At 46.7% G+C, this 26,327-nt stretch overlaps 1 protein-coding gene across 7 annotated transcripts in view; it reads left to right on the top strand.

The window, feature by feature from the left end:
* Positions 1–26,327, top strand: part of nrxn2a (neurexin 2a) — a 575,558-nt gene that overhangs the window by 214,019 nt on the left and 335,212 nt on the right. For all 7 annotated transcript variants that reach the window (XM_036523412.1, XM_036523417.1, XM_036523416.1 and 4 more), the window contains one exon: positions 17,025–17,326. In XM_036523412.1, coding sequence (XP_036379305.1) covers positions 17,025–17,326 — 302 coding nt within the window. The remainder of the gene's footprint in view (positions 1–17,024; positions 17,327–26,327) is intronic.

The following is a 26,327-nucleotide window of genomic DNA, read 5'->3' on the forward strand; positions in this document are numbered from 1 at the left end:
CCCCCCACAACCTCCCAGCGTGGCCTTGGCAGTAGCAGGCTGGGAGAGATGGAGGGAGGGAGATTTAGTGGACTGTTATTAACGGCCTGTGGTGCCTTGTCCGAGGTCAGCAGGCGTCGTCTCAGAAATGTAATTAAGTGGCAGCTGCTGAAGAGTATGTGTGAGTGTGTGTGAGCGTGTGTGAGCGTGTGTCAGCATGTGTGAGCGTGTGTGAGTGTGCGTGAGCATGTGTGTGAGTGTGTGTGAGCATGTGTGAGCGTGTGTGTGAGAGCATGTGTGTGTGTCTGTGTTTGTGTGTGTCTATATGCATGTGGTGTGTGTGTCTCTGAGATTTATAAGTGAATTAGCCAAATGAATGCTGCATCCCCACCTCTCTTTCAAGGCCTTAGACAGATTAGTGTGTTGCTTGGGTGGGCGGGGTGCTGGATCTGACTGATGATGAAGACAGATCATCTGTCAATCGCGTGTAAGGTCACAGAGGAGGCGGGGTTTCAGTGCACATAATATTCACCCTGTGAACTGTATTGAGATGGATGCTGATGAAGCATTCTGCTGTCTCCTGCCTACAGACATGGCAACCCAGGGTGTGTGTGATTAAACAATCTAAGACAGGTGTGAGCCTAACTTCTGTTCAGTTTTCTGCGCAGTTTCTGTAATGATGAAAAGGGCAGAACAGGTAAATACTGATGCTGATGGTGATGATGATGATGATGGTGGTGGTGCAGAATACCAATAAAGGTCCAGTTCGCTTTATCACGCAGGTGGCCCTTTTTGCAGGCTCTTGAAATGAGAAATTATTCCAGTGAAGAAATTCAGTTTTTTTTTCCTGTAATCATTTTTTCAATTTTCTCCATGCGCATTAAAAATAATGCATTCCTGTCCACAAGAGAATCTGGGTTTTGCCCCACCCCCCATCCCCACCCCTCCTCAATGACTTGTTGTTACCATGGCCTAGATATTTCTGAGAAAGAGGAAAACACATAATGTGTAACACAAGGACTTAGTCAATGTTACAGAATGAAATGCATATATATGTAATTTGTGTCATGCAGCCTTGTGCAAACTATTATTATTATTATTACTGTTAATTTTATTACTACTACTACCACTACTGCTACTAATACTTCTGGTGTCATTGCCATTGTTATTCTTTGATGTAGTAATAGCAGCATTACATTGTTATCCCATAGAGTACATTAGCCCTTTAGACACTCATGTTTGTAATGTCGCTGTTGTTCTGTCATAACACAGGTATATGCCATACAGCATGAGTGGGCTAGTAGGGGACACCCTTCCCTCCGGACCAATCAGAACATGAGAAAATGCCTCAGTGCAGTAATGGGGACACTGTGCTGTAGGAGATTCTTTCCTTCAGATGGGATGTTAAACCAATCTCCTGAATCATGTTCCTATGGCTCCCAAACAGGAAGGCAGTCCCCATCCTGACTGAATTCACGCTCTAGCTCTTCCCTAATCCGGATTTCTTCACCTTCTGAGTTACCTGTCTGACTTTGTGTGTGTGTGTGTGTGTGTGTGTGTGTGTGTGTGTGCGTGTGTGTGTGCGTGCGTGCGTGCGTGTATGTTAATATGCACATGTATTGGGAGAGAGCTGGTTATGACATGTCAGTGCTTGGTGTGAAGTATAGTCTGTGTGACATAGGACAGCTGAATATGGATTTGTTTACATTAATATGTAGTTGGGTGTATTCTATAGAGCAGGGTCCATGGAGATGAATATGCCTTTGAGCTTTTAATGAATTTTTAATGGTGGCTGGATCCCAGGGCCATAGAGTTTCTGCTGACAGATATTAAAAAAACTGGGTGTTGGATCATTAATATTTCAGGACAAGATTATTGCAGTCTTGGATGTAAAAGCCCCTGGCCTCTCTGGTTGTGGGAGGTGAGACAGGTGTGTGCCATTAAGCTTCTACACCTCATGCACAGGTGCCTGGGTCAGAACGGGGGAGGGGGAGTGGCGTTTGCAGAAAGGAGTGAGATGCTGCACTCAGCAGAAATTAAACCTTCAGGCTTTGAACCCAGCCATGCCCATTCCCCCCACCGCTGCATCAATACCACCCTGAGACCTTCAGACCTGAACCTGAAGTTACCCCCCCCCCCCCCACGCCAATGTACACTGATTATCAGAATCCCAACCCCCCTAGACATTGCCAAAGGGAGTGAGATGAAGAAAAATGCCTGCAACATCAGCTATTGCTTCAGCATCACCAGACAGGCCCCCCTTTGTGTCCAGACGCATTGATTCCTATTTTCCTGGAGAGACGTGGAGGGAGAATGTGCTGAGCTGAACGAGGCTTCATGGGCATGGCTAAAAAGGAACAGAGGCATGGAGCAGCAGTGTGGTGTAGTGGTAAGGAGCAGTAGTCTGGTGTGGCAGTAAGGAGCAGCAGTGTGGTGTAGTGGTAAGGAGCAGTAGTCTGGTGTGGCAGAAAGGAGCAGCAGTGTGGTGTAGCGGTAAGGAGCAGCAGTGTGGTGTAGCATAAGGAGCAGCAGTGTGGTGTAGCGGTAAGGAGCAGCAGTGTGGTGTAGCGTAAGGAGCAGCAGTGTGGTGTAGCGTAAGGAGCAGCAGTTTGGTGTAGCGGTAAGGAGCAGCAGTGTGGTGTAGCGGTAAGGAGCAGCAGTGTGGTGTGTGTGTGTGTGTGTGTGTGTGTGTGTGTGTGTGTGTGTGTGTGTATTGGTCATTAATTCATTTGACATAGTGGAGAACTATCAATCACATTGTAATTGACTCCTTTTAGAGACATCCTTGACTTAAACAATAAAAAAATGGTTGTTTGCTTCCGAAACTCTCAGTTATATGCATATAACTGTAATAGATTGCCATCTAAGAAAATCAGTTTGTGGAGTTGCTTGCTGTAAACTTCACTGTGCTGTAACCTCACAGGATGTAAGGTGACAGCATGATTACTTGTGGAAATTACCAGAAATAACCACAAATAATACTTGCATTTGAAAATGCATTTCCAATTAAAATGGTTTATATAAATGCATAAGCATTCTGTTAAGAGCAAGAAAAACATGCAAAAAACAATATAGATGTGCTTTCAAAACACCATCTGCAAGGCAATTAAAGTGAAAAAATGATATTTTTTGTGTGTCTAGTGAATTTTTAAAATGGCATAATGAATATCGCTCTTTTATCGGGAGCACATATTGTGATGCTTTTTCAGATCATTGCTGGTATGGACTGCGTAATTATACGCAGAGTGCATAATATCTATGAGGTGAATTATTGTCAAGTCCTGTAATACAATTTTTATTACCTGCCTTTCAGGTATGGTTTAAAACAATTTTCCCAGAAAACGTGAAACGTCTCACGCAGCTGAAGTGCATTGTGGGTGATCGGCCATGTTCTCTGTACGTGCCGCACGCTGAACGTGGAAAGCTGAACAGGGCTGTGTGTAATTCTACAGACTCCTGGAATCAGTCTGTGTTCTGCATGTTCCTCAAAGTAGCAGCTGTTTTTTTCCCTTCTTATTCTCTCTCCCTCTCTTTCTCTATCGCCAAAATGCCAACTTAATCTGCAAAGCAAATTGGTTCGGCTGCGGGGCCAGAATTTAATCAAATATAGATATTTCCCCGAGAAAGAGGAGCAAAAAATAAATAAATAAATAAAACTAAAAAGTAAAAAAAAAAAAAAAAATCTGAGTGCTTTAAAGAGCACAGAGGAGAGGAGAGAGGGAGTGTGAGAGGTGGAGGGGAAAAAATGAAAGGGAGGGATAGAGAGAGATTGAAAGAGAGAGAGAGAGCTTACGTGTGTTCCTCTCTGGGGAGAGTCACTGTTCCAGTGCTCCAGTCCTCAGAAGCCTTTGTTTAATTCCGCTTGGCAGACGGGACGGGCCGAGCTCAGCCGAACTGAGACAGAACCCAATCCACACGCAGAGAGCCACGCTCCCCACAGCCACCATGTTCAGCTCCCTCTGAAGGCCCCGCCACAGGCCAGGGGCAGGGACAGGAAGTGCACTTCACGCTGGCTGTGAAAGGCACGCAGTCACTTACCAGAATATGATGGATCCTTATTCTGGATAGAGACTCAGACCGAGACTCAGACTCGGCTATGACTTCAGTGAAGATATGCCGCCCATACTGACTCAGTATATGTATTATACTGAAACATAACAATAATACAAATTATTATTATTATTATTATTATTATTATTATTATTATAGTGCTTTTTCTTTATTCCTTGTTCACAATTTGCCGTCAGCTTGTCATTATCCTTATGGAAAGGCATACTGTCGAGGTGCTGAGAATGTAAGAACAGCAGGAGCAGGAATTTGGGCAGTTCAAACACCTTGCTTTTACTTTCAGTTTTTATTAAAAAGTGAGGCATGTTATCATACTTTATCATCACAAAAGTGAGTCATGTCTGTCAAACTATTATTTGTCTACAACCCTTAAGTGTTTAGATTATAAATAGCAATGGCAATGGTTTGTTCAGGCAACACTTTTTTTTTAATATATTCAGCTGTAACATTTTTATTATACAATAATGTATTTTTTGAAGAAAATGGTCACACTCTATATTAAGGTGACATGACTTTGTTATTACCTTGTAATTAAAGTGGGTGTAGAACTACAGTGCAGTTTCACAGTGGTCATGTTTGTCTAATTACATAAAGGTTACAGTTCATTTGTGGTAAGGGTTTGTCTAAGGTTAAGGATATTTGTAGTTAGCTGTGTGTTTGTTTTCCATGTATCCATGAGTTGTTACATGCAAGTAATTCTCACAGTAATTACAATATAGTTATACTGGAAGGTTAACCCAATGCAATATATGACCTTTTCCTTAAAGGTCCGCAGCGCTGTACACACACAGCTGCCTGGGTGAGGCAGCGCAGACTTTGAAGGAGGGGAAGCTGGTGAAACAGAGAGCTTCCTGTCTGTGCAGGGAATGGCAGGTCTGAAGGCTTTTTTTGCAGGGCAGGGGTGGGGGCAGGGGGTGGAGGCAGGGGTGGGGGCAGGGGTGGGCTATGGTATCACTGCAGGCGTTTTTTTGCAGGGCAGGGGGTGGGGGCAGGGGTGGGCTATGGTATCACTGCAGGCGTTTTTTTGCAGGGCAGGGGGTGGGGGCAGGGGTGGGCTATGGTATCACTGCAGGTGGGTTTTCCTCAGAGACAGGGATCACTGACAGGCGCTGCAGGAGGTAAAGCATAGCGGGTAAGGAGGCTCATCCAGCTCAGGAGCTGCCAGTTCAGTTCCCAGGTGGGGCAGTGTTCTGACTCCACTGAGTCAGGCATTACCTGAAGCCCTCTTTGCTGAATCTGAAACTACTTCACTTAAGGTAAATGGATGATATGTAACCATGTTAACCATGTAAGTCACTTTGGCCAGTAGTACATGCACAGGAAAATTATCATCTTCATCTCCAGCATGAATCTATGGGCCACAGGTCGTGGGTGTCAGGTCAGGTCAGGTCAGGTCAGGTCAGGTGTCAGGTGTCAGGGGTCATGGGTCCACTCTGTCAGGAGTGTCTTGACAGAAAGAAGGTGCCACTCTCTGTAGAAGATAAAAAGAGTTCTAAATTTCAGTCAACATGTCCTTTAGATTTCATCATGTTCCTGCCTCCCTCCTTTTCATTTGGACCTGCCTTTTTACTCTTTCATTTGTCATTGTATTACTGCTCTTCAGAGCTCTATTCTTCCCATCAGTTTCTCTGCTTCTCCGCTCCACATGAGAGACAGAATTCCTCACCTGATCCTGTTTGACTTTACAGGGTCAGAGAAAGAGCTGCTTCCACTTCTCACGCACACACACACACACACACACATGCACACACACACACATACACGCACACACACACATACACATACACACACGCGCACGTGCACACACACACACATACACACACATGCACGCGCACGTGCACACACACACACACACACACACACACACACACACACACACACACACACATACACACATACACACACACACACATACACACATACACACACGCGCACGCGCACGTGCACACACACACACACACACACACACACACACACACACACACACACACACACCGCTCCTGCTCTGCGTTCTTTTCATCCTTGCATGCAGCAGGTAGGCTGCTCCTCTGCTGTCACATCAAAGAGGCGCTTCAGTTTCTGAACTCTTTCCCTTTCATGCGCTCCTCACTCTTCCTCCGCCTGGAGTGGGAGCAGCAGGAGGCCATACAGACTGCAGCTCCACCAGAGTGTTCCGGAAGCCCTGGAGGAGAGGGGGCGTGTCCTGCGCCTCCCTGCTCTGTGAGGAAGGCAGCCCATTATGACATCACAGTGACACACCCCGAAACAGGTGAAGGAGCCAGGCTCCTGATCGTGACCCTGATAACCACAGAAAGCATCCGGTTGGATCCGGTTCTTGGAAACGGAATGGTAATACTGGAGCATTCTGGGAAAACCTGCTCATAAAACATTTACATTTAGCTTTGTTGCTTTGATTAAACTCTGTCATCTTCCACAGGCAGGTCTATCAGACATTAGCAGTGTCATTGTATTTGTTTTGGGGTATGAGAAGGACATTTTGAATTCCGTTTCTGTTGTCATATCATAGATATAATAATTATGATAACGATAAAGAACATTATTCATCCTATGGGACGGGCCTTTGTCCTAAACTCTGAGCAATGTGGTTAAATAAATATTCACATTTGTTTTGATTCTTACGCAATACTTTTGTACATTTTATCATTAAAGTGACTGTGGAATGATGTCTGAGAGTTAAAGTTGAAAACATTCTTAAATATATCCATAAAAACTTAAGTTCAAAGTACCATGTCAGTTAGACTGAATGTTTCCCTTTAATATTAGCATAAAACACCTAAGAGCATCTGTTGACCAGCTGAGCAAATAAAACAGCACAGCAGTGCTTAAATAGATCTGATCAATTATTTATCCAAATATAACAGATTCATTCTGCAAATCCAAGCTTAATCTTTTTATACCTCCTTTTTCCAGTTATGGACAATAACTGATTATGACTGTTGACTTGATCCAGCCTGTGGCTACTTTGCAAGAACAAGACTGTAACTTGTAATTATGTACACATACGTACACTCATGCATGTGCACACTTGTGCTTGCACACTTATACAGTTACACTTCTGCATTTAGACACATGCACTTACATACTTGCACACTTACATACTTACACATGCTGACAGAGAGATACTTGGAGTTATGTCATATACATGCTTATAGCTCAATGCGCAAAGAAGGGGCATTTCCTGAAGTGGGTGATGTGTCACCTGTCCCTGAATATTCCTTCCGGATATGTTTTCTTGGCAAAAATCACTAAATACTGTCCATTCCTTGGCAAAAAACTAGATTAAAATACACAGGAGACTCCACTTCTCTGAATATGAGATTTCAGAAATGGACCAGTGGAAAGGTGGATCTCTGCTTTTCCATGTGGCTTCAGAAAGCAGCCGACAGGCCACAGGCGTCCTTCATCCTTACAGGAGTATGCTAGCAGAGCTTGGCTGGGGGAACTTTCCTCCCACTGGGTTTTAAATGCATGAGAAGAGGATGCAAGTTTGCCAATCAAAACTACTGCAGTTTATTATACGTATGCATACAGAGGCAAAGCACAACAGCACTTTTGATTGGGTTGAATTCAGACAAAGTGTCCCACCTACATACCACCACTTCCTGTAGCACGGTTATCTTTGCTGTAGTCAGGGATGGTGACAGCTTGCATTGCAGACCATCCTGTCTAGGGCGCTGTGTACGAACACAAGATTACAGACTTAACTTATGACTTTATGTATATTTTGTATACTATTTATAATGACCAAATACATATATTGCAACTGCTGCAGTAGAGTGAAATAGATAAGGAAGTGATATGATTCTGGCACTGCTGATGATCAAGCAAAGACATAGCCGGCAGACACCTGACCTTAAAATACCCCTCTCAGGTGAAACTTCCTGTCGGAGTTGCGGTGGGCTCAGGAGGGGGCGGAGACAGAGAGCAGCTGTCGCTGAGGAAGGAGAGAGGGAGGAAGGGAGGGCGTAAGAAGTCGGAGTGGAGAGAGCGAGCGCTTGCGGGGATGCTTTAATTAGTCGCTGGCCCGGGGCGTGTTAGCGCCGTGCAAAAGCAGACTCGCTACATTAGCCTAGCGCACGGAGGGGGCCGGGGGAGGCACTCCCAAACTCCACAGATAACGGCGGCACGCTTGGCAGGGGAGTCCTCAGGGCAAGATGGAGGCGTGTGGGGGTGGGGGTGGGGGGGGGTAGCTTGGGGTGAGGGGCGGGGGGTAAATAAATCCGTTCATTTGCTTATCAGACACGCTTATCCTGAGCGCACTTTAAACACACCCTGTTGTGCTGTTGATCTCCTCTGAGAATCCGGTCAAATCCAGTCGGAAGGAACCAGTAGCAAAGATGTCTTCTGTTCTCCAACACTCGCATGACTCTACATTGCTGTTATTAATTATGTTACTGGTTACTAATGGTTTAGTTTTACTAAGAGTCTCGCACATGTTTCACATTTTGCATTTATACCACTGGATGTGAATATGAAAACCATGTAGTAAGGGTAAGGGCACCTATTGAGCAATTTATTATAATATATTATAATGGTAAAGATAAGTTAACCAAAGAGAAATTATAACAAAAGACAGTAATGACAGTAATCGTACTCTTTGTGAAACATCTAACGATAAAAAGAATTATAATAGCGTTTTGATAAATGTCTGTAGGAGCATGCCAGTTGGTCCGCAGCTGAACATCTCATTTGAAACAACAGCATCTCCTACAGCACAGTGTCCCTGTAGCGTCAACTAGTCAGCAGAACTACTGCAATACTGATGGGTTTTAACTGACATGTTTATAATGAATACATGCTACTACATTTTAACCACATATTGTTTCATTGATACATGTTTAAGAAACAATGATACCTGTTAATACCTGTCTTAATACAGACAACATGCTCATCCCTTCATCCGCTGGTGGAGGGAGTAGGCAAAATGATAACTAACCAGGTGTCCTCAGGTGACCTTTGAACTTTGTATGTGACTTATTTTATGTTATGTAGCGCACGTGTTACATTACATGGTTTGTTATATTGTCATTAGCATTCTCATAGGTTTCACTGCCACATTTGCTATATTTTGTAACGTTAAATCACTGTTTCCTAAAAGCTAATGTTAGCTAGAAGTTTTCCAATCTAGTGTTCTAATCACACCGTTGTGACCATACACGTGAAAGGGCTAATCATACCGATGTGACAGAATGCACTAAAGGGTTAAACCTGTGTTGCACGTGACCTGTGAGCACGCATGTAGATGTTTCAACAATTCATTTCATTAAAGTAACTGCATGTAATCAAACTTGATCAATGTAAAAAATAAAAATGTTCACATTAGTATATAATTTCACTATTTTACTAGTGAATCAAAACTGATGTTGAAACTACAGGTCTCTACTCGTTTCAAACTGAGTAAGTGAAGCAGAATTTGAGGTTAAAGGATCTGCACCATTGACTCTCTCAGAATGGAATGAAATTCAGCATTTCATTTTGCTTCAGTTGTTTAATCATACTCTGCCCTTCTGCTACACCTTACTTGAGGTAATCATTTCTCTTTGTTGTCATCCGTGCTTCCAAAAAACCCAAACATAACAATATCTTAATAACCACAGGAGCTGTCTTGTAAGCATACAGCGTTGAAAGGGCAAGGTGCAGGTAAACGGAACCCAAAACCCCCTTCAGTAATGGGAGAGCTCTCTGTGCTCTGTTTGTTTTTGTGTTTTTCTGGGACGGACCTCACGCAGATCTTGTTAGGTTCGTTTATAGGACTGTAAAAGGTCTGGAGGGCGAAAAATGACTGTGAGACACAAACAAGCAGCACTGACAGAGAGCCTCGAACCCTCTCCTGCTCTGCGATGCGGTCTCCAGGGAGACGGGAGGAAGTGAGGGGCAGAGCGGAAGGTCGAGGGGTGCTGCTCGTTAAGAACTCCTCCAGCCCGGGGCTGGATGTGATTTTTTATTATTATTATTTGAATGTCTGAAAGGAAGCAGAAATGATCTGGCAGAATCGGCTTGCCCTTCTCTCCTCTGCGTGTTCTGTCTGTGGGCCTTATTGACTCATACCCGCGTGGAAGCAGCCCCGATCGCCAGTCTAATTCCGTGCCTATATCCATGATTCATGTTCAGTTGCAGGGAAGGGAAAATATTTCATTTACATGTCCCTGGAGACAGCCCTGTGGTAAATTTTAACCCGCATTTCCATAAACCCAGAGAGTTTCCGTCTCCAGGTATGGACTGAGGCAGAAAACCCTGGGTGCCAGCACGCTGGCGAGGGTGGGGAGGTGGTGCAGGGGTAAAGCATCCATCATGCATTAATTGGCCAGCCTGCATCCTTGGATACTCCCACATCCCTCCCACAGCCCCTGATAGATGAGCCCCCCCCCCCCCCCCACAGCTTGCCGAGGGCCACTAAAGGTCATCCCTCGAAGGCCGAAATCTGCACTTATTCAGTGATTCATCCTCCAGCAGTCGGTACATTCTGATGCCCTTTATTCCACTGTTTCCTTCGCTGGGCTTCTTTTTCCTGAGGTCCAGCAATCCTGCTCTAGTTTCCCCCCAGCTGCCACTGGGTTTGCTGTTTTTTTTTTTCAGTTCCTTTCTGGTCAGTGCTTTGAGACGGCATGATGATAAAATTTGGCTGCAACAAAATAAATGCTGATTGATCGATTAACCGATTGATCGATTGATTGGTTGGTTGATTAAAGCTGATCTTGTAACTTGAAGGTCACGAATGTGATTCCCAGGTCAGCCGCCTTTCCCTCAAGCAGAGATGGTTCATCTTACCGGCCTCAGAGAACATACAGTTGTGTAAAAGCATGACGCACCCTGTGAAATGCCATCCCCCTCAGCTAACCCGAATAAGGGCATCTATCATGCAGATTAAGTCGGAATATTTGCTCTTAAGAAGTTAAGCCAGTTTGTGCTCAAACGTCGTGTCAGGATCGGATGCAATTATAACATCCTGCCAATCCAATCAGTCAGAGGTGTCCTCCGCCCCTGCTGTTATCGGCAGTAATTCAGGTCGAACCGGGTTAAAACTGTATTCCATTAAACGCGATTTATGTATCTCTTCAGGCAGTTGGCTGGGATGCGGTGCAATTACTGTTATAACCTTTTTTTCTGCCCTGTGAAGAGTGATCGTATGAACACCAATAGGGCTAAGGTCACAGGGAGTTTGGCAACTGCAGCCGATGCCATTAATTTCCCATGAATGTGTTGTTTCTGCTCTAAGCCCACAGAGGCAGCACAAGGCTCGCGTGTCCTCTTCAACTCCACTTCCTTCCCTGGACATTTATACACGTCGGGTCACAGAGGCATCACACTCGTGCTGGATTGATTATCTGAGGTGACTGAGAACGGCTGAATGGTTTCTCCACTTTCTCCCCTGTCGCTTGTGAGACAAATAATATTAAAATTCTGCACGGCTGGAAGCAGATGTTTACATCAGTCGACCTTGTTTTCCTCCAGTTTTAGAACAGAAAAACAGAAAGAGAACAAACACGGGATTATTTAGCATCGTTTCAGCGTGGCTGTGTGTCCCTGAGCTGCGTGCCGTGTTGCGAATGTAATGATCAGCGCATTAACCTACTCAGAGGGAGGGTCTGAGGAGAGACACCGAATCTGAGAGGGGGAATCACCCTGCACTCAGAGGCCAGCAGCCTGACCCCAGCCTCAGCAGAGAAAGTCTGCTGTTTCCCTGGCAACGAACAGCATCCCTCAGCAGAGTAATAACATCTAGTTATCGTTCACTTAGAAAGCAAAGAAAGGAAATCCGCCTATAAGGACTCATGATGTACTGGGAACAGGAGGGGGTCCAGCTTTTCCACCAAACTCCATTCTCCTGCTCCACACCGCAGTGTCATCACCACATCGCTGACAGTATCCGACTGCACACCCTCTCTGGTGACGTCACTCTGTCTGACAGACAAGCTAAAACACAACAGCAGTGAGGCAGAATAGAATACCAGTACTGGTTAGCCGAATCGATGGTTTTGCAAAACCATATAATTCTGATTGCTTTTTTCTCATTTTTACCTCTTTTCTGTTTCTTCCCTTTTCTGTTTCTTCCCTTGTCTTGTTTGCGCTTGCAGTGCTTGGTGTCTTTAATGCTAACCTTGTAAAGATGTAACTCACCTCGGTGTGAAAATAAAAAAACTGTTACACAATCGATTCATTTTGATTTAATTGAGTGGCTTTTCATTTAGAGTGCCTTTCCAGAAGCTCTTTAAAAAACCCTGTTGATGAAAGGGCACTGTAAACTTTATAGGCACTTTAGCGGGTCCTGTGTAAAACTCAGAGTGTGCTTGTCTCAGAGTGCAGACAGTTCAAACGGCCTGCGTCAGTAATGAGGTGCTGTTATTCAGGCTCTCAGACGAGCACCCAGAGAGATTCAGATTCAGCGGAACCGCTGGGCCAAAGCGGACGTCCAGCAGGCGGCTGTTCGGTCTGCTTGCTGGTGTGAGACCGCGGGCGGTTTTAGCGAGTCTGAGTTACTCCACTCGTAGTCCAGCCGTCTCCAGCGGCGCGGGGCCTAGAATTACTGCGCTCGCCACTCATTTGTGAACTTCGTGCGGTCAGGCAGCGACTTGTGGCCTGCAGATCAGAGGGGAGCATATCCTTGCAATTTGTAGCAGGCGGTGGGATTGCGCTTTCCAAAAAAAGCCAAATTAGCCCGAGTGGAGGAGCTCAGACCGCTGAAGCGTTCATCCATGCCAGGAAAGGAGATCCTCACGGACCTGTCTGGAACTGGCAGATCCAGGCACCACAGGCTCAGCAACCCGGCCCCCACAGCCTGTTTTTTCCCTTTAACCTTTAAACTTTAACCTTTCTGCACTGCTCCCGCCACAATTCTGCCTCACATTCCACGTCTCGGTAAAGCCCAAATGAGGGAGGAATCCGCCATGTTTGTGTTTGGTTGCTGTGAGCTGACCTGACCCGACAGTGCTGTAGCAGACTGCTGAATGCCAACTGCACTGACCTTATCAGAGGTAACGGGAGGTCTTACTGTACGTGTGCAACTCACGATGACGTTATGTGAGATAAGGAGTAAGGGGTATAAGGGGGGGTAAGTCAGTAAAAGTGAAGGCAATGTTATGTGGGCAAATGAGAATGAATACAGAGGGAGGAATAATGATGATTGATTGGCAGATACTCTGGTCTGTGGCGACTTGCGTAATATCCCCTTGTGCAGTCTGATCTGTTTAATGATACAAATGAAAGAGTACAGGTGGCTCTCAGGTACAGCAGTGGCCCCTCTGGGACTCAGACTCGCAACCTTTTGATTAAAAGCCCAATTCCATGTATGCTGTGCCCCAACACCACATATTGCACCAGAGATTTACATTACATTGTCATTATCGTTTATCACTCTCTTACATAAGTGACAATTTTTACCTGTTATCCATTTATACAGCTGAATACTTACTGAGGCAATTCTGAGATGAGTATCTTGTCCAAGGGTACAGCAGCAGTGTGGAATCAAACCAGCAACATTTCGGTAACCAGCCCTGCTCCTTACCACTAGGCTACATTGCTTTTTGAGATCTATCAATACCTCAAACTGTTGGAATGAGTGAGCCATGGCAGAGTCAAGAGAGGAGCATACAGTGAAGGGTTTACTGCACAGCACCATAACCAGTTAATCACACAGACGTGTTCTTCCCCGTCCCCCATAAACACCACGCAGTGCACAGCATGCTCCTGGGTGCACTGTAAACTGAAATTGAATATGCAAATGAAACATCAGGTATTGATATTTTTACTACATAAGAGTATGACTCTTTCAAAAAATGTTCACAATGCAAATATGGTAATCGTTCTCCTGGAAAGGAGACACCTTTTCAGTTTAGTTTAGTTTTTGTTGCTTGTGTGAGTGTGTGTGTGTGTGTGTGTGTGGATGTGAGTGTATGGGTGTGTGAGTGTGTACATGAGTGTGTCTGTTATATTACATACTTTCCTGAAGAACATCCAGACTTTAACAAAGCGATTGTCTCATAAGCTCCTGCTCCTTTGACGTCACCGTTTCATAAAGCAGTGTGGCTGTGTGGGGCCTCACAGTGTACTGTCATTCACCACCACCACTCAGTGTGTTTGGGCTCTGCAGCTGCCCAGGGCCTTACAGCCGCCTAAATGGTTTCATGTGAAGCCGGTCTTCAGGTGGAGATGTGTACATTTGAAAGGACTAAATGAGATTGTTGAATTGAGTGATACTACCACTGCTGCTACTGCTACTGCAAGTACTACAAATACTATGCACCACACTACAATACTACTACAACTGCTGCTACCACTATAAGAATAATAATAAGAAGAAGAAGAAAAAGGAAAAGAAGAATGTCATTCATATTATGCTAAATTATTTTTGTAGACATATTCACAGCAATTTACATTAATTAATTGAACAGTTTTTTCAGTTTAGACATTATATTTATTGGTATTTTTAAGGTTAAGTGCCTTGCTAGCCAATGCCCCACATGGGAATTCAAAGCTGTCTGCTTCTGGTTCTGAGGTTCATAGTCTCAGAACCTACTCCAGACTGGCACACCTATTTAATGCCTTTAATTCAATTGTTCAGAATTCCGTGGACATGTGATAACTTAATTTGACAGGTCAGATTCCAGGTAAGCCGATAGGTAATGTTGAATTAGGTGTTTTGTGTTTCCCCTGCCATTAGAAGCATGTCTGCCTCTTCATGTGAGAAGGAGAGGGACTCAGATCAATGCCATTGATCAGCCATCAATGCTGTTCCATCCTCCCCTTAAGCAGCAGACTGAATCCTACAGCATCTGGAATTGTCAGTTTGTTTGGCACAATTAATGTCATACATATTATTAAAATTTTGTAAATAAGGGTAGTCATCAGGCAGTCGTGTACCAACCACATAAAGAGATGTTTCGAAAATGTTAGTAGTTGCCAAAACATGTAACTGTTTTCGCCACACTATAAATTAGGTTCGAGTGATAAAACTAATAGCTACATGGACACATCCACACTTAACCACAAAATGCCCAGGTGTCCCAATAATTTTGGACCCTAGTGTATATGGCAACAACAAATAATGAAACAATATCAGCAGAAGTTAGAGGCAGTCATTGTAGTGGTAGTAATTATTACTGTAGCAGTTATTGTAGTGGTGGTAGTCATTGCTGATCTGGAACATTTCTTTGCCACTGTGACATCCCTCCCCGTGTCCTTTAATGGAATGTTCCAGTGTCACTGTGACATCCCTCCCCGTGTCCTTTAATGGAACGTTCCAGTGTCACTGTGGAATGTTTCCTTGTCCTTTCCTGTCACTCAGCATCCCGGGGACCCTGGAATATATTTCATTAGTCATTCTAAGCCTGAGCAAAAATACAAGCCGTGCCAAAAATGCCTTTTGACTCTGATCGAGTTTGGTGTCTGTCATGTGACTCAGGCTCAGAAAGCCTTTCCCCACTGCGGAGGGGCTCATTGCTCCCATTTAAACTCCTCTCTCTGTTCTTATTTATTTATCTCGTCCTGATACATAATTGAAAATTGCAGCCGCGGTTCATTTAACCGGCTTTTGTTCCTGCCACCCCTCCGGCCCTGGGACCAAACGGGGTCTGTTTAGCATAGATTTCTCTCTCTCCGTTTCCGCCCGCGTTCCAATGAGCCGTCCCGCTCGTCGCCCTCATCTCCGAGTGCACACAATTACAAAGGCTTTCAGGAAATGGATTTTGGGTCTTTTGGTCAGCAGTTTTCACAGCGGGATGGGAACAGTGAGCTTGCAGTTTGCGTCTGAATCCCTCGTCCCCGTAGCCACTGCTCACTTCCACGTGAAGCGCTATGTGACAGCACTCTTTGTTGAGAGCACTCTTATAAACACAGCGTTGATTGATCGGCTGTGCAAAGTGTCCCCACTTTTACAGGCTCCTTAAGTACAAGCACGCTGCGCGGGTGCAGTACCCGACTTCCTCTGATTCATCTGCTGATTAAGTGTTTATTGGGCTCTCCCCACAAACCTTTAATTCTTATACTGTGACGTAATTAGGCCTGGGATTTCATGTAATCAATTCATTATAAATAATTCTGCAGGACAAAGAGGTCTTTGGTTGGACAGATCAAACGTACGCCTGGAAAAAACATCCCTTGCACTTGCCGTGGTAGCTCTGTTGAAGAGATATTCCATTTAAGCTCTAACTGATGTAAGCTGGGAGGAGTGATGTGAGTGCATTTTTCAGGTTTTTTTTTTTGTTTAGGTGAGGTGACCCAGGACACACATTACAGGGTGACTTATAGCGCAAATTTGCTACCCTATGCCTTTACAAAATGTGGTGCTCTCTGCTCTGGGACGCACCAATCAGGTCAGCTCGAGGGTTTCCAGGAAACCATTTACGTCCCTGAGTGTCTGCTCCCTAAAGATCTGGTCTCTCTCCAGCAATTGCTTTAGGATGAATGTGTAAACCTAAATCAGCTCCTCACTAACCTCCCCCTCAAACACACACACACACAAACTCATGCACACACTCACACACCCTGCATTCCAGTAAAGCCTTCATTTACACAGCGGGATTCAACCCTGAGAGAGAGTGAACGCCATCATGAGGGTCTGATCCTCTCCACATAAATCACAGACTGTCAGATAGGCAAGAGGAGGACATTTGAAGTGTCCATCTTGGCTCGGAGAGTATAAAAGGCCATCACGACCCTTCATGTTCATTGCTTTGTTCAAGAAAGCTGTGAACCATTATCTGGAGGATTTTTTATAAACATTCCATAAGAAATGAAATGAAAAGGCACTATGGACCTTTGGAAAGTGAATTACTGCAGAAAAACTGCTTAAAAGGGTGACTTGACAGCCAAATCCTTGAGATCACAAATGGATGCAAGAGCTGGTTTCTACCAAACAAAAGAGAAGCCAAAGCAGACAGCCCTGTTAACCCCACCTCTCTGTCTCTGTCTCTCTGTCTCTGTCTCTGTCTCTCTCTCTCTCCCCCTGTCTGCCCCTTCAGGAAAGGAGGAGTCGGTGGCCACCTTCAAGGGAAACGAGTTCTTCTGCTACGACCTGTCGCTGACGCCCATCCAGAGCAGCACGGACGAGATCACCCTCTCCTTCCGCACCCTGCAGCGCAACGGCCTCATGCTGCACACGGGCAAGTCGGCCGACTACGTCAACCTGTCGCTGAAGAGCGGCGCCGTCTGGCTGGTCATCAACCTGGGCTCGGGGGCCTTCGAGGCGCTGGTGGAGCCCGTCAACGGCAAGTTCAACGACAACACCTGGCACGACGTGCGCGTCACCCGCAACCTGCGCCAGGTAAACCCCCCCGCGGGAGCGCCCCGCCCCTCTCTCCTCTCACCTTTCCACCTTCACCTTCACGCCTTCGGCCCCGCCCTCTCTTTCCACCCCTGCTCCGCTCCGTTTGCCCGCTCTCTGCAGGTCACCTGAGGAGGAGAATCAGCACTGTGGCACCGCTGCCATTTCCTCTTTTAAACTGTCCAGGTGTTCTATCCAGGAAACCCCATGATGTGGGGGGGGGTTGGAGGGTTTGGGCTGGGGGTGGAGTCAGTGGGAGGGGATAGTTGTTTAGGCTGGGGGTGGAGTCATTGTGAGGGATGGGGTTTGTAGACAGGAAGTGGGATCTGGGCTGGGGGTGGGGTTAGTCAGATGGGTGGGGTTTATGGATAGGGGGTAGGGTCTGGGCTAGGGGTGGAGTCAGTCAGATGGGTGGGGTTTGTGGAAAGGGGGTAGGGTCTGGGCTGGGGGTGGAGTCAGTCAGATGGGTGGGGTTTGTGGATAGGGGGTAGGGTCCGGCTGGGGGTGGAGTCAGTCAGATGGGTGGGGTTTGTGGATAGGGGGTAGGGTCCGGCTGGGGGTGGAGTCAGTCCAATGGGTGGGGTTTGTGGATGGGGGTAGGGTCTGGGCTGGGAGAGCAGAGCCCATAAGCTGAGCTCATGCGAAGATCTGACTGAAGCAGCTGCTTTACATCCAGGGTTGCAAGAAAGATCTCCGTTTAGAGGGAGAACATAACTGTCATATTTCAAAACTACACTGAGCCGAGGTGTCGCTCCAAACACATTCTTTCCATGCAGCATGGGCTGCTTCTTAATAAGTACCTTTCAAACTAAGAATCTAAATTATTGGATGGAATTTGTCTTTGGCTGTTTGGATTTAGATCTGATTTGTTTGTTTTTTTCCATGGGGCCTTGATATGAGTTCCAGATACATAATCGATCTGCAATTTCTAAAAATGATACGACTGCAGTTGTAAGGAAGGCCCTATCATATGCGTCAGTGGATATAAAACTTGTTTTAAGTATTTTTATTTTCTTGACAGAGCCCTGCACCCCTGAATGTAAAGCATAGGTTTGAGAGTGAGGAGCGTTAAAAACCTCTGTCCACCTTCAGGAGCAGGAGCAGAATCTGATACGAGTGCCTCCGTTGGCATTTTCAGATAACAGCAGAGAGATGCAATCAATTTCACTTACTGTCCCCTTTCTTATTTCTGCCTCTCCTCGGTAATTGTAATTGGAATGAATGGCTTGTCACTGCAGTAATAGCAATAGATGTTGTAATTGGGTGATACTGCAAAACCCCCGAAGTGAGTGCATTCAAAAAAGATCTCCCCCCTCCCTCGGCTGCGCCAACTGCATTCATTACGGAAGCAAGAGCAGGCCTGCAGTGCCCCCGCAATGTTAGCATCAGTGCCCTGCGACGTTAGCATCGGTGCCTGACAGCGGCTCGCCTCAGTCTGCAATACTTCAAACAGGCTGAGGCCTCTTCTTTCAGCGGGTAACTCTTGAAGACAAACTATCTATTGCCTCAGGGAATGGTTAGTACTCAGGCTATCCTTTGAGCTGGTTAAAGCCAGAGAGGCCGATTTTTCTTCGATTGTCTTTCTCTCCGAGGTTAGCCTTGGGAAAGTGGCTTGCATAAACACTGCCGGCTGTGCAGGACTAGGTGCCGCAGACCGGGGGCGCTGATACCTGTTGCTCTTGGTATCATTTGTTAGTTCTCAGTTTTTTATCCAGCAGTTTGCAGAACAGTCATGTCAGGGTGCTTAGGTATTCTGATGTTTGGAGCTGCTGCTTGGTGTGCTGAACTGGATCTGAACCAGCATCCTGAAAGAGAGTCGTTTCTAAGAGGCGGATTTTCTGTGACAGGATGTGGGAGGCCAGAGATATGCTGACATGCTGTACAGTAATGCACCATGCAGGGTGTGTTTCATGCCACTGCGATATGATGCACATTAGATTAAAGCACCACTGTCCAATCAGAATCAGATCACCACCATCCAATCGGGACAGCAGCGGAAGTCACCTGACCGCAGTGTGCAGGGATGGTAATTGCTCATGGGCCTGTGGGAACGGGAGGGGCCTGAAAGCGTGCAGCGGCAGGAAGCGTGTGCTGGTTCTCCCTGCGGGCTCGTGCACACAGAGTCAGAGTGCTGTGGCTGTGTTTCAGCCTCAGACAGGGACAGGTGAGAACAGGTGAGAATGACACGGGGAGGAGAGTGCACCTTCATGCTGCTGAGCGCTGTGCTTATGTGAGCAGGGGATGCACAAATGCATGTATATACATATATATATATATATATATATATATATGTACACTGTATATACACACATAAAAAAATCTCTCTCTTGCTCTCTATGTCTCTTTCTCTCTCTCTCTCTCTCTGTCTCTTTCATCATCAATGCTGGTGTCACAGCTTTGGTGGATTTTTGCTCATAGAATGTGGCTCAGGGCAGGAGAGAAGGCCTTGTGTGAACTCTCCCAGGGAAGCGTGTCTGTGCTGCGCTGTGTATAGAGAGAGAGAGGAGAGAGAGAGAGGGAGAGGGAGAGAGGGAGAGAGAGAGAGAGAGAGAGGGAGAGAGGGAGAGCGAGAGAGAGGGAGAGAGAGAGAGGGGGGGGGGAGAGAGAGAGAGAGAAGAGAGAGGGAGAGAGAGGGACAGAACCTACACACACCCCTGCACAGCTACAGGGCCTCTCCGCAGATCCAAATCATGCTTTAGTGAGATGACTTCACAAAAACATCACCAATGCCGTGTTACTGATGTGGAATAATGCACACTGTTAGTGCAATACTAATAATCAATAAAAGACCGTAAATACAGAGGACATAAGTCAGAAACCATGCCTGGTGCTGTTTGGGGGCTGCTGTGGCAGCAGCACGTCTGTCAGAACTGCCTGGAAGAAGAAAGTGAGATTTTACAGTAGCTCTGGAGGAATATCTCTCTTTACCTCTCCATCTCTCTCTCTATATTTCTCCATCCCTCCCTTCGTTTCTCTCTCATCCTTTCCTCCTTCCCTCTCTCTCTCCATCCCTCCCTCTCTCCTCCTTCCCTCTCTCTCTCTTCATCCTTTCCTCCTTCCCTCTCTCTCTCTCCATCCCTCTCTTTCTTCCTCCTTCCCTGTCTCTCTCTCCATCCCTCCCTCTCCCCTCCTTCCCTCTCTCTCTTCATCCTTTCCTCCTTCCCTCTCTCTCTCTCCCCCTCCTTCCCTGTCTCTCTCTCCATCCCTCCCTCTCCCCTCCTTCCCTCTCTCTCTTCATCCTTTCCTCCTTCCCTCTCTCTCTCTCCATCCCTCTCTCTCTTCCTCCTTCCCTCTCTCTCTCTCTCCATCCTTTCTTCCCCATGCTTTCCTCCATCCCTCTCTCCCCCTCCTTCCCTCTCTCTCTCTCCATCTCTCTCTCTCTCTCTCTCTCTCTCATCCTTCTTTCTCTCTCTCTCTCTCTCTCTCTCTCTCTCTCTCTCTCTCCATCCTTCTCTCTCTCTCTCTCTCTCCCTCTCTCTCTCTCTCTCTCTCTCTCATCCTTCTTTCTCTCTCTCTCTCTCTCTCTCTCTCTCTCTCTCTCTCTCTCTCTCTCTCCCCCCACTCTCTCTCTCTCCCTCTCTCTCTCTCTCTCTCTCTCTCTCATCCTTCTTTCTCTCTCTCTCTCTCTCTCTCTCTCTCTCTCCCTCTCTCTCTCTCTCTCTCTCTCTCTCCCTGCACCCCTGCCTGCAGTGCTGAAGCTGCAGCAGCCCTTTGTATGGGTCCCGGTGTGATTCAGTGCTGATCGATGCCGCGCTGATAAAGCCTGTGGGTCTGACACAGTCTGCAGGTGTGCATTCGGCACACTCTGTGACATCACACGCAGATACACACCCCAGGTGCTGCTGCTAGCAGATCCTCAGAGGAGTGCTAAACTCCTTACAGTTATGACTTTTTTTTTACTGGGAATGGATTATGTGTTAATTTACCTGGCATGAGATTGATGTGTTGATGGTAATGGCTCTTAAGTGTCTCTGAGGACCAGCAGAGTGACTGTGTTTCTCCGCTGTGGAAGTCCCTGCTCATTGGTCATTGCAGACAGAGCTCCCATTGGTGCAGACAGAGGAGGGCTGTGATGGTGTGCGTTTCCTCTGGAAAACTCACTGCTGATTCAAGCTGCTGTGAGCTGTGAAACTCCTCTGGCTTGCTGTGCTGTAACAGGTCACCGCTGAGTTTCAGCACTGGACAGCTCCAAAATAATCTCTGGACTTAATTCCACTTCTCTTGCATGTGCAGTGAGATCATTGTCATATGCAGGACTCTCAGGTCTCCCAGATACCAAATTCTCCTGTTGATGGCAAAAAAAGAACCCGTGAGAGGTAGATGCAATTTGTGGAAAGCGTTTGTAATCTTTTCATAAAATGAATGTATACATATGCTGGCAGCCTGAGAGCTCCACCTAGTGGTGAGATTAAACCCAGCAGGGTCTGTATCAGGAGGAAAGAGGAAGGAAGCATGCCGGAGAGGAGTGTCCCCACGGGAGCCATGTTGATGGACGCTCAGGGATAACAGAGAGTGACCCCTCGTCCTCCCGATCAGTCACGGTCCCGGGTCCCGAGCCTCGGCTGCTGAAATGATGACGCTATCATGGAACAGGCTGGAGGAACAAGCGCTGTGGCAGCGAGATTCAGGGGGGAGGACGGGGGGGGGGGGATCTCACGGTTCCTGCCAGATCCACTCTTCCTGACTGGAGCTGTTCTGAGCTGCGGGGTTCAGGGGTCGGAGCGTGCGACCTTTCCCCAGGGGGTGCTGCCGGCGCCCCTAAACACCCCAATCTCAGCTGCCTGGCACCGAGGGTAGCCAATCAGCTCGCTTTTTCTCCCATGATGCAGTTGCTGTGGGTGGCTGGGCTGAGCAGCCCGTCTAGCAAGGTAAAAAGAGAAGGGGGAGAGGTGTGATACTGGGTGCAGCTAGAGTGAGCGCACCCTAGTGGCCATGTACTGAAATGACAGTTGAAGGTCACAGCCGCTGCCCTGCATGTGAAAATATGAACCTCATTTTTATTGAGGTCATGAGGACATTTATGAGGTTCATTTTTAAATTCAGTAGAATTACTCCTCTTCCTTTATGACTGAGGAAATCATGAGGCCACAGGACATTGAGGATGTCGTGACTTCTCACTGCAGAAGGCCATCTCTTGCCGTCACTTCTGAACTATGACAATAAACTGAGTCCCAGAGACTCCACCACAACGTCATTGGTCAGAATTTTAGCTGTTCATACGTCAGGTGCATAAATTCACACCCACAGTCACTGATAAGTCAAATTCTGAAGAAGTCCCTCACCATTAATATGCCACCTGATACATAGCCTAGTACTAAGGAAGGCAAAGTACTTTAATTATACAGCAAAATGTCAGCAGATTGTCTGCACTTGTAGTAAGAGGTTTTTTTTCTGGTAGTGTGATTCAGCAGGCTCCACTGTGTGATCCTGAGAGGTGGGAGGGAGGCGGGGATTCAGACATTGTGGATCCAGATTCATCTGCAGGACTGTGGTTTCAGCCCTCCCATTTGGACAGGGGAAGGGGCTAAGAGGCCCTATCACAGTGCAGTCAGCCCGCTTAGAGTTGGAGGAGGTTTGGAGAAGCTGAATAGCAGTATTGACCGCAGTCTACTCAAGGACACAAAACTGCAGCGCAGGCAAGCAGAAGAGAGAGGAGCCAATGACAGAGCAGACAAAGAGCATGTGACCAGCGCAGACAGAAGGCTGAAAGGCCTTCCAAGGCTCAGCAATGGGGCAGTCATTCTGTACTGATGGGTTATGTGGGGAAACACAGGTCTGCCGTAGCATGATGCTGTGAAACCGCTGCTGCCTAACCACCACAGCACGCATGTGATGTGCAAAAGGCTTCACAGTTTGTGTAGCTACACAAGTTGTGTGAAAGATCTTAGGTTTACCTAGAACACTAACCACAACTGTAACCTGAATATCAACCCAAATATCCAGCCAGCATCCAAAGCTCAGCTGCAAATGAACATCCAACTTTCCTGTAATTGCTAATTGTTTGTGGTCCTGGCAGAGTTACACAACACTTTGTTGGAGTTGCACATACCTATGCGACCATGGAGTAACTGCACAGGAAAATTGCTAGCTCAGTATAAAGTGCATCTAAAATCTGTGTAATGAGGCCAAATTACAGATCCGTATAGCAGAGCTCAGGAGTGAATGTCAGTGACATCACCTTCTGGAGTGAGGACAACAGCGTGATTGGTTCCCTCAGTAATGCGTTGTGACTGTAGTGGCTGGGGTTCCGTTCTCTGATTGGTTCCCTCATAGAGCCGTGTGGCTGATTAGTTCCCTCTGCAGGGCATTGGGATTACAGTGGCTGGTCTTGGAATTCCTGCTCTAATTAAAACAGTTTTACAGTCGCAAAGATTGGTAGAGGCAGAATTTACATCTTGGATGCCAGCATTCTGCGAGATCTCTTCCCACTGCAGGGAAAGTCCATGTTTGATTCTTGACTTGGGCGATGGTCCAAGTTCTCTGTCTGAAGTGGAGTTCGGCAGAGGGAAGATGAGGACAGAGGAAATCTGAAAATCTCCTGTGAGGGCTGGTCGTGGGAGAAAGAGGAGGAGGAAACGGAGGTCTAACTGAGGATTTTTCTCTGTGAGGTGGCCTGTTTTTTTTTTTTTTTTGGTCCAAATAAAGTAAACAGCTTGTGTCCCGCCCCTTTCTGCCTTCAGCAAAGGAAAAAACACAACACGGTCAGGATGCAGAGCAGCCGACCAATCATCTGTCCCCTTCCACTTGCATCCCCCCTTCTACTCAAGCAATTTGTCACCTAGCAACAGTGCCCGTTTAATCTGGAGTTGGTACAGCTGCAGGACGGAATTAACCCCCTCAGTGCCACACAGCTCACCCCTGCGCTCACTCCTGGCCAGCCTCAATCTTACTCACGCGCTCTCGGTGGGGGAGGAAATTGTTTAGAAGTGGTCGATCAGGCTCATTAATCTGGTGTCCCCTCTGCGCGCGTGTCTGTGGTGCGAAACAGCAGCAGGCAGGAAACGGACGCTCCTGCTAACTGCTCTGTCAGATCGAATGGGTTGCATGTCTCCAGGTTGCTTATTTTGTTTGTCGTGAGTACTAGGGAGCAGATGGTTTGTGTCATTGTTTCCTAATTGGTGGTAATTTCTCAAAAAGCAGCCTTTGGGCTGTGTTTGTGCTGAGCTGAAAGAGAGGTGGCCAGAGCTGCTTAATAACCACACACATTAACACCAACTACACACCCAACATGTTTCTGTGAATGATCATCACTGGAGCAAGAGAGAAAATAATTTTCCAAGTTCCAAATGTAAGAGGGGTATGAAGATCTCTCCCTTTACTACAAATCTTCTGTTTGCATGTGTGCGTGTGCATGCGTGTATGTATTTATGTGTGTGTGTGTGTGCGCGTGTGCGTGTCTGTGTGTATGCGTGCGTGTGTGTGTCTGCGTGTGTTTGTATGTTTGTGTGTGTGTGCGCGTGTGTGTGTGTGTGTGTGTATGCGTGCGTGTGTGTGTGCGCGTGTGTGTGTCTGTGTGCACACGTGCGTGTGTGTATGCGTGCGTGTGTGTGTCTGCGTGTGTTTGTATGTTTGTGTGTGTGTGTGCGCGCGTGTGTGCGTATGCGTGTACGTTGTGTATCGTAAACAGGAATAATCTCCTCTTGTCGGAGCGCTGCATGGCAGTGTGGATGCATGGGGTGAGAGTGAGTAGTTCAGATGCTTGTGTGGGTTTAGTGTTATTCATGCTTTGCATTAAACCTGGACTGGCACTTTCATATGTCTGGATGATCTATTGGATAAAGAAAATTGGTCTATTGAATGCACATTCCTGTGGCCATTTAGCCGGGTGGAGTTTTTTAATCCATCTGATTTAAACAGCACCGACAGCACTGAAACACACCCATACTCCTCAACGTTCTCATTTCGCACTGTGTCAGAGCCGTGCTGGCAGAGTGACACAGTGCGTTCTGTATTCCGCAAACGGGCTTGCACAGTTAGCCCGGGCAAATGGGTTTTCTCTCCTTATCCGTTGGTAATGCTCGTCAGGTCCGCTCTTGGGAAGTGGACATGGCCAGGGTGCTGTTTGTCTTGTTGATTTACAAGATTAAGAGCTTTCCGTCCATCAGGAAAACAGCTGGGTTTCCGCGCGCGTTTTCACAGCCCGTTAAATTGCGAGGCCAGTAATGGAAGGCAATCACAGCCTCGAGCAGCAGATGCAGCCGGGAGATTTAAGCCTTCCCCCTCTGCCTGCTCTCCTCCAATCGGGCGTGTTTGTGCATGCCCCGCCCACCCTTCAGCAGGGCGGGACAGTGGGTAGCCCTCGAGTCCTGCTCTCTCCTGATGGAAATGAATTTGCACGCTCTCTCATCACTCATATTCTTTTCTTCCCCTCCGTCTGTTGTTTTTTTGCTCCACCCACACGGATTGAATTAAACCTCTTTGAGGCTCGCTGTGAATTCATTAGGTTCACAGTGATGGACAAAATCTTCTCCAGTTTATAATCGCAGGGAAAATTATATCTTCTGCCAAATTCACCTTTCTTTTTTGAAATAAACAGACAGATTCAACCCCTCACCTGATCATCCATCCAATCCAGCTGTTACTGTACTTCCACTTATTTCAGTCTCTCTTTTTTGCCGTGACTCAGCCCTGTAGCAGCGGGGCTCCTGGCCGAATGTCTTACCCAATGACTGATGAGGAAACTGCAGGGCATCCACCAAAGCAGCCACTGCTTAACCATTCAACACTGGTTGCTGTGTTGTTGTGTAAAATAAAATTACCAGCAACACTAGATTATTGTTTCATTGCCTGTTTTATGTTTTGGGATTGCATTGTTTTGTTTTATTGTAAAGTATACTTTTATTTTTATTTTCCAAAAACGTGATTATGCAGACTGTGGGAACTCATTGGCTGTTTTGTGGATGTGCTTTTTACACGACTGGAAGCTTGTCAGTGCCGCTCGGCTGCCTGCTTCTGCGTACTGAAGGAGGGAGAGGCAGTCTCAGAGAGTCAGGACACTGCG

The sequence above is a fragment of the Megalops cyprinoides genome, chromosome 3 (assembly GCF_013368585.1).
Source record: "Megalops cyprinoides isolate fMegCyp1 chromosome 3, fMegCyp1.pri, whole genome shotgun sequence".
NCBI classification, from domain to species: Eukaryota; Metazoa; Chordata; class Actinopteri; order Elopiformes; family Megalopidae; genus Megalops; species Megalops cyprinoides.